The sequence below is a fragment of the Medicago truncatula genome, chromosome 5, assembly GCF_003473485.1.
Source record: "Medicago truncatula cultivar Jemalong A17 chromosome 5, MtrunA17r5.0-ANR, whole genome shotgun sequence".
Classification (NCBI taxonomy): domain Eukaryota; kingdom Viridiplantae; phylum Streptophyta; class Magnoliopsida; order Fabales; family Fabaceae; genus Medicago; species Medicago truncatula.
The window spans coordinates 43,739,271-43,752,283 of record NC_053046.1 but is presented as its reverse complement, the minus strand read 5'-3'; the positions used below and the strand labels follow the sequence as shown (position 1 = coordinate 43,752,283).

Genomic DNA, 13,013 nt, shown 5'->3' with positions numbered 1-13,013 from the left:
TTTGTTATCCACAAGTCATAGCACAAATGACAAAATGTCGAAATTGTTAGGCCGGATGTAATGATCGAGGTTCAAATTCCGGTACCTCCACTTATGTGTGTGAGTTTATAATGGTTTTGCCAAATCATCTATAAAAAAAAAAAAAACAATAGTTTGTTCAAAACAATTAGATATATCATCGAAATCATGAGAACGGAACATATATATAGCTGCTCGTACTAGCTAATCAACAACCGCATTATATTGTCTTTTTTTATTTGTATTATTAAGCACTAGATATTCTTTTAGTGAACTATACTAAAAATCTGGACAAAAATAATAAACAAAAAATTAATACAATCATGAATATTAAAATCAAAATAAGAACTGTTATTTTTTTTTTTATTCAGATGAAAATTATATACCACCATCGTATAATCTAAAATAAATTATTTTAGACTTATTTTGGTCAGATTTAAAAAAAAAAAGTGAAAAGGTTTATGGGCTTGGGCTTTTGAGTTTTGACCCAACCATATATAATAAACAGAAGCAGATTTCGTTGTTACTGAATCTTCATAACCCTAGCTGCCGCGAACGAGCGAAGAAGACAGCAAAACCTTGGAGAGCTTCAACAACAATGGTTAGTTAATTTTATTTGTTAATCTTTCTATTTCCTCTGATCTATTCATTTCTCCGATCTTAATTTTTGTTTTCAATTATAGACATTTAAGCGCAGAAATGGAGGCCGTAACAAACATGGTCGTGGCCATGTCAAATTCATTCGTTGCTCCAACTGTGGTAAATGCTGTCCCAAGGTATGTTACTTTGTTATTTTATTATATTCATGTTTGATTTTGAATCATTGAATCAAAAATTGAACATGTTTTGTTTTTGTTTGTGAATAGGACAAGGCTATCAAGAGGTTTCTTGTTAGGAACATTGTTGAACAAGCTGCAGTTAGAGATGTACAAGAAGCTTGTGTCTATGACCGTAAGATTCTTTTTAAATTTTAACTAAATTGTTTAATTGATTTGGTGTTTTTTAATTTATATCTAAGTTTTAATTGATTTGGTTTCTTTTAATTTTGATTCATTCATGTGTAATTTCCTAAATAAATGTAAATATGCGTTTGTGTTTCTTTGTGCCCATTTGGATTGACTTATTTTTGGATTATGCAAAACAGCTTATGTGAATAAATAAGCTTTTACGTACTATTCATAAGTTTGTTAAGTAGTTTATGAAAAAAAAAAAAAAAAGATATATGAAGATAAATTTTTTGTAAGTTCATGAATTTAAAATAAAAGCTTATTTATTTGCATAAGCTATTTTTCATAAGCTCAAAAATAAGCCAATTCAAACAGGCCTTATATAGATTTCAAATCCTATAGTGCTTATTGTGATTTATTTGCATGTTAATTCTTTAATTGATTATGTTTTGTTTTTTGTTGGGATGTGATTTGTAGAGTACACTCTTCCTAAGCTGTATGTGAAGATGCAGTACTGTGTTTCATGTGCTATCCATTCTCATGTTGTGAGGGTTAGATCTCGCACTGATAGGAGGAAGCGTGACCCTCCACAGCGTTTCATTAGGCGCAGGGTAATTAACTATCTTTTCACCTCTTTCAATTTTTATGTTTTGTTACTAACTAGGCCTGTTATGTAATTGCCTATGAAATTGTGCATGGAGACTTTTATTTGTGATTATGTGAATAACTTAGATTAGACTCTGGTATAATAAAACACAGCTTGTGCTTGTGCATGTTTCATTCTTATTTCTCAGCCATAAAAATGTGTGCTTAATAATACTTCCGACACTTGAAACTTTGGTTTCGCTTATATACCTTTCACCTTTGCACTGCTGTGTTGTTTAGAATTAGATTTGTCATATAGTGGCAAGAGCTGTGTGCTATAGCATTGCAGAATTTGAACAAATTGAACTGGTTTGCATCCGCTATTTAGTACATAAAATATTGTCAGATTGCTGTTATCGTGGTTCTATAGCACTATATCATACCAGAATTAGAAAGAAAACACTATTTTCCGTGATCCACATTTGACATCACCGTGTTAGTTGCACATTGTTTTGTAGATTATTGTAGATGTAAGTCTCTTTCCTGCCTTTTCAATGTAGTCTGTCATCTAGAATGTGAAAACATGTTATTTGAATAGGATGACTTCCTAATACTCCATCTATTAAATCCTAAACTTGTTCCTAAAAATCTATCTAATAAAAAGTTGATTTTTTATCAACCTTACTTTCTGTTATAGATTGATATTGTTGCCTGAGTGTATATCAGTGGTCAGTTCACTTTAGTTTGCTTTACATAGTGTGTTTGGTACTTTGGTTGGAGTGGGGGGAGCAAAATCCTTCCCTACTCAATTCCTGCTCCCCTCCTACATTGGGGGTTTTGTAGGAGAGCCACGGTTTACAAGGAAAAGTAAATTAGCCTTTTTTCCTTTATTAAATAAATTCTAGCCTCATTGCAAACCAAAATGTAAAGGCTATTCTTCTCCTTGATTAATTTCCCATATCCTTTTTGGGAACCAAATAAAGATAGGCTTATTTCTCCTCATCTCTCAACCAAACAATATCTGATTTAGTCCCTCCCCCTTGATCACACCCATCCATATCTCTGTATCTCAATGAAAGTCTGGATTCGGTGGCTGTGAAATTGCTTATCAGTCTGTTTCTTTATAATTATATATTTTGCTGTTTATTTTAGTTGGTTTAACAAGTTTGTTTATTTCTTTTTTAAAGGATGATGCCCCAAGGCCGGGTCAGCCTGGTCAAGCGCCCCGCCCTGCTGTAGCTGGAGGAGCTCCTGTCCGTACCTAAAAGCAAATTTCAAGAGCTTTTGTAGTTTTGAATCAGTGTTATGTCACAAATCCAATTTCCTTTCCTTGTTTTTAAAAAATTTGGATTCATGTAGACAAAAGGATACTGTTCTTTTGCGTACTTTAGTTTTCTTGGCATTAATATTTTATGGTTTTGATGAATTGTTCTTTAATATATTGTGAATCTTAGCCTTTCAACTATATTATGAATCTCACAATTTTCTATTACCTTTATCAAGTGAATGGCATGACTATTAGTAATCCTTCCTTCTGTTTAGCTTTTTCGTTTTAAAAACTCAAGCCTTAAGAAATTTTGGAAACACGAGTAATGGCTGGCTCATTAAAGTTATTAGATCAGTAAACTTTTCTCTTAATAGCAACAACTTCTCTTGTTAACATATGTTCTATTCTATTTTGGAAAGACTGATCGGGTTGATGTTTTGTTATTTTGGAATAATTAGTGTTTGTAGTGAACCGTGGGGTTACCTGTGAGACAAGAAAAGGATGGTATATGTGGACTTCAATAATTGATGGGGTTGATCGATTAGATCTAGTTTTCCTAATCCTAAAGCTTCATATTCTTCTTAATCCTTGTTGTACTGCTCTTTTCTTATTGTTGATAGTATTTAGAAGTATTTTTCTATGGATCAAGCGTTATGACATCTATGAAGCACATAAGAGTTGAATGTAATATAAATCCTGTTTAGTGGAAAAGATAAATGTCATATATTTTGTTATGCTGGAATCCTGCTTTTGTTGGGCAAATTTTCCAACTCTGCACCTAACATTTTCTGTCCAAGTTATATTCAAATCAAATCTCTCAAACCTATTTTGCTAACAAACCTTTTTATACGTAGAAATAAGATCCTTTGATGAAAAATAGAAAGTTTAGTTTCTTAATTGGTTGGACAACACGATAAAAATCCCCAGTGATAAATACTTCACTAAAAAATAGAAGACAACATCTTTCATTGCCTTATATTACATCACCCCCTCTTAAACAAAGTCATATCCACTTTCAAATTTGAAGACACATCTTCACTCATTTACTTATAAGGTGATACAAACTGACACATCTTCACTCATTCAAGTAATGCCTTGCAGGCAAACTTGGTTAGATTCATTAACCAATTAAGAGAACTTATGAGCTAAAACATACAGATAATGTAAACATCCTACTATCAAAGTACTCTGCAAAGTATTTCACCATCCTACTATCCAAGTCGTCTCCCTCGAGGTGAGTGTTACCAGAGGTGGCCTTCACTTGGAAGAGGTTGCAATGCTTTATTTCTTTTGTCCAATCCATAAGCAATAGCAGCAGCAGCAGTGGGTTCATTGATTATCTTCATAACATTCAGACCAGCAATAGTACCTGCATCTATTGTGGCTTTCGGCACAGTAACAACTGCATTCTTGACAGGCATTTCCAAAAATGCCTCTGCAATCTTGCGCATCTTTGTTAGAATCATAGATGAGATTTCTTCGGCGCATAGGTGTTTCTCCTGTCCCTCGTACGTTACATAAATCATGGGCTTGCCATTTATTCCGGAAATGACCTTGAATGGCCACAACTTCATGTCATTTTGAACAACATAATCATTAAACTTCCTACCAATTAACCCTCTTAGACCATTTACAATGGGGTCCTTCCCCTATTAAGCACCATTGTAAATAGGCACCCTCTTTGCGACACCAATGAATAGGGTGCTTATAAAAGTGGGTGCTTCTATAGGCACCCTCACTCTCTTATTATTCATAGGTCCCACATGTACAGTTAATTCTATTTTTTTTTATATATTTAATTATTGTATTATTTTGATATTAAAAAATAATTATATAATAGTTGTAAATAATAGTTGAATTTGATTCCCTAAAAAAAATAGTTGAATTTGAGTTTTAACTTTTTCTTGAATTATTAATAAAAATAAAATAAAAATGTTTTTTTTTTAATAATTTATAATTAAACTATTTCAATATTTTAAAATTATATAATTAAGAATAAGTATAAAAATTATTGTTAAAATATAATGATATAGAGTTATTGTTGGGATACAGTTAATAATTATTTTGACGTGCTGGGTTGGAGAGATTGGGTGCTTATTACGTGTTAATTATAAAATGAATGACGTGTACGGTCGGGACCCATTTAAGCACCCAAATACATTGTGGATGGTCTTAGCATCTGAAAAAAAAAACACAAATTACTAATTATATATGACCATTCAATTGTCCAACTAGCATATCAATGCAATGAAACAATAATAACATTTTTTTTAAGCAAACAAAAGGCACGAGACAGCCTAATGGCAAATTCACCCCAATTAGGTTGACATCACCATTAAGCTTATGTTTGGTATCACATTGATCCGCCGTGATTTTCCAAAAACTATACTTTGCATATGTTTGGTATGATGGTGGATGTGACACAATCACGGCGATCCACCGTGATTTTCCAAAAGTTACATTTTGTAATTTGTGCAAAAGCATAGTGGATTTCCGTGATTTTGACACATTCATCGTGATACCAAACACATACATACATTGTAGCTTCTGCACAATTACGATGGGTCGCGTGAATCTAATATACTCACTTTAATACCAAGCATACACTAACTCATACAAACAAACCACACAAAAGAGATCCGACCTAATGAAATCATGAATAATTATCCCACAAAGACCTCTAGAACTAATCCCAAAATCAAATAATTTATCAGCACAATAATTTAATTCTGTATAAATGTGAGAAAATTTAATGCTTAATGAAACTATAACGCAGTGATAACATTAAATACACTTTATTACAAAAAAAAAAAAAGATTAGAAATGTACCAAAGACAGTGTTTTGGGGGTTGGTGGCGGTTTGATCCTTAGCAGCATCACCAATCAACCTTTCATGATGAGTAAAAGCAACAAAAGAAGGTGTTGTTTTGTTGCCTTGATCATTGTGAATAATCTCAACTCTATTTTGTTCATCTTCCCACACAGTAACACACGAATACGTTGTTCCAAGGTCTATTCCCACTGCACGTCCTTCATATTTTTGTTGGCATGATCTCTCATAACATAAATCTTGTTCTTACATAAAGGATAAAGTGAAAGAGAGAAGTTGGATGGAAGAGAGATTTATTGATTTGAGTTGGCTACAGTATGGTTTTGGTCCCCGCAAATATATTTTGTTTTGGTTTTAGTCTCTCTAAATTTTTTTTGTTGTTTTTGGTCCCTGCAAAATATTTTGTTTTTGAAAATAGTCCCTCCAAGAACTATTTTCAAAAGTAAAATATTTTGCGGGACCTTTTTAAAAATCAAAAGATTTTGGAGGGACTACTTTTCTAATAAATGAGTTCAGTTATCATGTGTCACGTGTGCAAATCATCTGTAAAGTGGGGTCAGAGACCAAAATCAAAACGAGACATATTTGTAGGGACCAAAAAAAAAAAAAAAAAGAATTACAGAGACTAAAACCAAAACGAGACATATTTGCAGGGACCAAAATCATATTTTAGCCATTTGAGTTTGATGAGAAATGAGGAGGAAATGAAAGAAATTAACAAAAATGTAGAGAGAAAATGGCATTGACATTGTATGGGCGAGGGCCACAAAAACACACTCCAAATGACAAAACTTGCACACCAAAGTTACAAGACCCTTCATGGCCGTTGATTCAATATTTCTTACTCGATCCGTCTCCTTTTATCTTTTATAACAACACTTAACAATAATCACGTATTAATAAAATTTGTTGGGGGTATTAAACTTGTTGAAATGTGTGTTGTTATTATTAATAAGTTACCTTTTTGTATATAAATGCATTTAAATTGCTTTTCATATCAAAGTGATAGTATTAGTATTAGTAAGATGTGATGTAACTTTTTTCATATACTTATCAATAAAGAATAATTTGAGGTGTCCCCGTGAGCATAGCTCAGTTGACAACGACATGCATTGTTATATGCAGGGTCGGGGTTCGAACCCCGGACACTACACTTATTCACCTTGAAAAATGTGAATTCTAACAACTAAACTATTTGACAAAAAAAAAATTGTGGTAATTGTCATACAAAATATAAACATGTAAAATAGTTATAAACTAGATTGATATTTTCACGGTTGCAATGCTTTATTTATTTTTATATTTTTATTAGAATCGAAAATGGTATAGTAGATTGCACTAATGTGTTTGTCTTCGTAAACTTATCTCAGTTTGTATATACAACACATAATATATGCCAGGTATAAGGTTCGAACCCGACCATCATAAAAAAAAAGATGCACTAATGTGTTTGGTTCTCACATCCGGATGTGTTTCCCTCAAAAAAATTAAAAGCTCAAATACTCACTCCAAAAAATGGTATTGTTTTTGCGTTTGTCGTTATTTTTCACCTCAATTTTGTTGAAATCAACATTCACTTAGTATCACAATTGTTTGAGAGAAGTCTATAAGAAAAATAAATGTATAAAAAAAAATACTATAGACTATACTCATTAAATTAATGGTATCATCATATTTTAGACAAAATATGTGTTAGGGAGATCAGAACTGTCGAATTTTAAAATACAGGGACCAATTCTACAAAATGGTGAAAATAGAGGGGGATCGAAACTGCAACTAAGCTAAAATAAATAGAAGTGAAATACGAACACGATGGAAGTGATTTGAAAGGATTAGCAGTTATTATTTAAATAAAAAAGAAACCTTCGCACTTTTTTTCTATTAAACTAAAACCACATACAGAGAAAAATGTACTAAAATATTGAAATCGGAAAGCTCAGAAACTATATTATTACGCTAAAACTAAAAAAGAAAATAAAGAAACTAAAGCGTATGAACCACCATATTAGCTTTTCGCTTAATAAACTTTACCACAAAGTCTTGATTTGACAGCAAAACATTATTAATATTACATATAAGTGAACAAAACTATGAGTTACCGATGCTTAGCTTATAAACTTATTCTAAGCTACAATCAGCAGTGCAAAGAAAAGGCTTCATTAGCCGTGCTTGTTCCTCAGTCATTTCTAAGCAAGGAGGATGGTACCTGCAAGAAGGGTGATTAAAAATTAATTGTATTAAAGAAAAAGAGTAATTCTATTGCAATTACAAAAGTTGTAGTATAGAAAATAGATAGATAGTAGTTGTCAAAAGATTTAGTTTTACCATTTTTTGCATCTCCCTTCACATTGAATCATAAAGTAATCCGGGTTACGAGGCAACTCACATTTACAATGCCTTAAAAAAGAAACACAAACCAAAATAATTAAGCTTTCCAAATCAAAAACAAAACTAGTAAAAAATAAACTAATAAAAAAACTCACGCAACAACTCTCTGTGTGGTAGAATTGGGAACAAAGATAGTCCCGGTGTCAGGATCATATTTATATCGGCAATAGAAATCCAGATAGCCGACATTCTGAAGATCACAAAGATTAAGGTAGTCTTTGAAAGTATGCACAAAACACTTGCTGATAATGGTTTTGACACTTTGTACTTCTCTCACTGAAGAGTAGAAGAGCTCATCCTCACCAATGAAGTCCTTATCCCCAGCTGAAAGTAAAACAAAGACCATACTTTAAATAATACTCGAGGACATGGGAAATTAAAGTGAAATGAGTCCGTAGTGTTGTTACCTTTTATGATCTCCTGGGACACTTCAATGACATAAGAGCTCATTTCTGTATGATGGTATGAATTGCAAGTAACATCAATCCAATATACAAAATAACAAATCCAGGAACAATAAATCAGATATTGAACCAATAGACAATGAACAAAATTAATTGAATGTTATAAGTATTAGAATTCAATACTCAACAATTCAACAAAATGATTGCAATTTGCAAATGAATAAGCAATCTATCTACATTCCATTATGTTCAAAATATAAGACCACAAGTCTCACTTAGAGCAAGACCTCCAACATTAAGTGAGAATAAAAAAAAAATTAATATTTAAAAATTAAAATGTAATCATATAAAATTATTGATGGTTGATTACTAAGTTTAAATTTAAGAAATTTGTGTGAGATGCTAGGTTTGAGGGATTGATTGCTTATTATGTACTATTATTAAAAAATTATAAATGAATGATGTGTACACGTGTGAAAAGGTAGTGTTAATAACATATATATTTTTTTTTTTTAAAGATAGGACCAATTTAAACATATTTTATTACTTCTTTTGATAGTGGGACTCGTTAGTTGCTAAAGATAGATAATTCTTATATAATTCCGTCTCAAATTATAAGTCATTTTACAAACAAACAAAAAAATATCCCAAATTATATTAACTCGTTTTACAATACCAATGAAATTATTAATGTCATTTTTCCTATTATACCTTTAAATATTTATTATCTCTTTTCTTTCAATTATTTAATTTATTTTTTCTACACCATTTATCAAGGACAATTTTATAAAACAACTCATAGTATATGTTTTTCTCTACAAAATTATTATGATACATTTAATTTATTTTTCCTACACCATTTATCAAGGACAATTTTATAAAACAACTCATTGTATATTTTTTTCTCTACAAAATTATTATCATACATTATTGAAGGTGTTCTCGGTTCTCACCACTACTTCAATCTCAATGTACAATACATAATCTTCCTCTTAAACAAAGTCATAATATTTACTTTCAAATTTAAATACACATCTCCGCTCATTCACTTATAAGGTGTTCTTGGTTAGAATCATTAACCTATGAGCTAAAAATAAGTCTACAATTTGTTCTGTAGGATTGGATGGACTTTATTCTAATTGGATGGACTAGATGGTTTTTTTTAAGAAAAAAGAATAGTGAATTGTAATGGACTAATGGACCTTTTTTGATCCATCGATTAAGATCTAAATCCATATCCATCCAATCCATCCATTTTGCCACCCCTACTTTTTATAGAGTAAATGAACCGTGAGAGCTTATGACTGAACAACAATTCATCATCAAGAAAAATAAGGTTCCATGTTGTGGACATTCTTCTATATATATATATATATATATATATATATATATATATATATATATAACTCCTCTAATTTCTCAAATTAACTCTAAGGGTCCGTTTGGTTCAAGGTAAATTGAGGGGAGGGGAGGGGACAATTTTAAGAAGCTGATCACCTAATGCTAAATTTACAAACATGATATTAACGAAATATGATTGTACCACGATGATTTAATGTGCTTCAAACACTGCTTCCATCAGTAATGTAAATTAGGAATCATCTAAACTTTAATTGAATACCAAGAAACATCGTTCCTCGCAAATGAAATAGATTCAGAATTGTGGGTTTGAGAAATGACATGTTCATACCTGATTTTAAGTAAAATATGCATTTAAAGCTGATTGCAGTTTCGATAAAGAAAATTACACTAAAACAACTTACAAGACATAACTGATTAGAATTTAGAAATTCATGTCTTGTAGATGAAGAAAATAACATCAAGGTCAAGTTGAATGACAAATAGTTAGAAATCATCATCCATCATACACAGAATTTCTCGATACATCATTTCGATCAGACACACTTCCAAACAAACCCTTTTCCAAAACCCAATCTTCTATCATAGCTTGAGAATTCAAAGGTTGATCAGCAGGCAAAAGATGACCACCCCCCAAAACCACAACATTTGTAAGTGACTTCCATTTTTGTACATAACCAGCTACCTCTCCATTTACCTTCCAAATCTTCCTCTCGGCATTCACAAAATCCTCAATCCATTCCCACTTCATAGTCTTCACCCAAGCCTCTACTTGAACAACACCGACCCTCAAATCGCGCTGACCTTGATACAACAACACCCTCATCTTCTCCTTCAACAACTTCCCTACCATATACTTTACACTTTTCATTAAATCAGCATGCAATGCAGCCCAAACAATTTTACTACATTTCTCATAAACAAATGATTCATCAACATTCACCCCTAAGGCCTTCTTCACCTCGGCGATATTCAAGAACTGAGCAACCATCCAATCTTCATAAGGAACTTTCCGCGAATAATCATACAAAGTAGCAAACCCTGTCATGTTTTGCAACAGATCCAAAACACGGCTTCTCGCATCAGTTGCTTCACTCCAATTCCTTCTCTCTACTAACTCAACAGCTTCAAGTTGAAGTTTTTCCAGCTCATTCTTCTGCCTCTGATTGATCAATCCAGCATAATAAGCATTATCAGCATGAGTAACCATTTGAGTGACAGGGTCTGTTAGTCCATTACCAATTGCCACACCAGCTAAATTCACTCTTTCAGTGTTTTTCAACTTAGTATTCTTCTCCAAAATATAGTATCCTATTGCAGGAATATACTTTCCAGCATAGCTTTCACCGGTAATATAAATAGGACGATGTTTGAAAACAGGATCAAGTTGAACAAACCTTGTTATAGCAGCAAAAAGATGTTCTGCGACCGCAGTTTGATCAGCTGGAATCTCTTGCGGTGTTGAAGCTACACTGAAGCCAGTTCCAATGGGATTATCAAGAAAAACAAGGCCAAAGATTCTATTCCAAGCACCAGGGTTGGGTTGAAGGGTGAGTGAATTGGTGACAAGATAAGGTCCAAGTTCATAGAAGTTGCCGACCATGGAGGAGCAGCCAGGACCACCTTGAAGCCAAATGAGAAGTGGAGTTTGTGAGAGAGGTGAAGTGGAGTTCTGTGCTTCATAGAATGTGTAGAAAATGGAGGAAGTGGAGGTTGGACTTATTGGTAGGTAACCTGATTTTGTGGGAAGTGCTTCATATGGGAAAGTTGAAGAATATGAGACTGAGAAAGAGGTGAGAAACTGTAAGAAGGAGAAGAAAATGAGTTTACTGATGAACAGGGTGGTTGAATCTTCCTTCTTCATCGTCTAATCTATAAGTCATCAATTCACTCCACTAAATGCAATTTAATCTAAACAAAACACATCTAAGTTTAATTAATTAGAATTAGATACTATCCACACACACACCAACGATAAATGAGAATAAAAGGAAGAGAACTCAACTATGCTATTGTGATATGTGAATTAACACAATGATACTGTTAAGAGAGGAGGAGTTGTTAACAACACACATTTCTAGATACAACACACACAAATGAACTCGAAGGGCCGGATACTTTTACTTTCCAAAAACAAAATAGACTTCAAATTTGTTTATTATTCCATCATAGTGATTCCTTCTACGTTCTATCAACCAAATCAACTTCACTTTATAAGAACAAGTATAAATATGAACAAAAACATTTTATGGCAAGGAGAAATTCTCAAATTTATCCAAAGTGTTGTTGATCTTGTACAAGAGAAAGAAAAAAAAAAGCTAAAAATCAAAATGTTTCTACTACAGGGTGTTGTCAATCATTAATCATGGTCTTCCATAAACGAAAATTGTATAAACAAAAAACTATTATGTTTTAAATTTACCTTATCTTATATCCGTGTCTTCCAAAGTTCCAAACACTGTGTGTTGTATTTCCCCTTGCTTCAGTTTCCAACAGCAGCAGTATACATTCACTATACTGTGGACTTTTGTCATATATGTTATCCATCCTCCAAATCATTTATGTTATTTTTTTTTTGGATCAAATATGTTTTTTTTTCTTAAAAAATTTATAATAATATAAGGATCTCTCCCAAATAAAATTTAGAAATTTTTGCCAAATCTTGAATTAAATATAATTTTTTATATTTTTGGTGGTAAAAAATTCATATATAATTTATGTTTTCTTAAAAAATTCTAATTTTTTTTTAGTGATTTTTACAACGTTTTATACATGTCTGCACAATTGCATTAAAAAAAATACAAAAATTTACTTAAAAATAGGAACCATCAGTAATGATCTAAAATTTTATAGGGATTAAAAGTTGAAGGAAAATTTTAGAAGGACTAAAACGAAAAGTTGGTATCTTTTTTAGAATGACTAAAACGAAAAGTTTATATCCTTAAAAATATGTTATGTGTTTAATATTGACAAATATTTGTCCTGTTTTTTCATATAATTATCACTGGTAAAGCCTCATAAAAAAAACAATGATAAATACTTGTCCTGTAATTTTTTGTGTTTATTAATATTTGTCGAATGTTTTCTTAATGTTTATCAATTAATTTTAAGGATAGGTTATCTAACATTGTCTTAGCATTATTTTTTAGGAAAACATTTTCTTCTTTTGTTTGGTTTCTTTTCTTCCTGATAATATTAACCTAAAATACATAAGA

The 13,013-nt window shown here is 31.8% G+C and overlaps 3 protein-coding genes across 4 annotated transcripts; 1 reads left to right on the top strand and 2 right to left on the bottom strand.

The window, feature by feature from the left end:
* The first annotated feature begins 463 nt into the window (after positions 1 to 463).
* On the top strand, positions 464 to 3,042 carry LOC11430222 (40S ribosomal protein S26-3). The gene is made up of 5 exons (XM_003617893.4): positions 464 to 619; positions 702 to 794; positions 885 to 969; positions 1,443 to 1,576; positions 2,738 to 3,042. The coding sequence occupies exons 1-5, from the start codon at positions 617 to 619 to the stop codon at positions 2,813 to 2,815; spliced, it is 393 nt and encodes a 130-aa protein (XP_003617941.2). The 5' UTR covers positions 464 to 616; the 3' UTR covers positions 2,816 to 3,042.
* A 1,016-nt stretch (positions 3,043 to 4,058) lies between these two features.
* On the bottom strand, positions 4,059 to 4,391 carry LOC112422202 (heat shock cognate 70 kDa protein 1-like). The gene has a single exon (XM_024785061.1). It carries the CDS (start codon positions 4,389 to 4,391, stop codon positions 4,059 to 4,061), a length of 333 nt encoding a protein of 110 aa, XP_024640829.1.
* A 5,739-nt stretch (positions 4,392 to 10,130) lies between these two features.
* On the bottom strand, positions 10,131 to 12,364 carry LOC11430919 (putative carboxypeptidase C). 2 transcript variants are annotated; one of them, XM_003617891.4, is made up of 2 exons: positions 12,221 to 12,364; positions 10,131 to 11,709 (listed from the first exon to the last, which is right to left on the bottom strand). In XM_003617891.4, exon 2 carries the CDS (start codon positions 11,660 to 11,662, stop codon positions 10,295 to 10,297), a length of 1,368 nt encoding a protein of 455 aa, XP_003617939.1. In that variant the 5' UTR covers positions 11,663 to 11,709; positions 12,221 to 12,364; the 3' UTR covers positions 10,131 to 10,294. The 2 variants fall into 2 exon arrangements, with proteins under 2 accessions (XP_003617939.1, XP_024639074.1); XM_024783306.2 differs by having other exon boundaries at positions 10,131 to 11,724; positions 12,221 to 12,323.
* Positions 12,365 to 13,013: the final 649 nt, after the last annotated feature.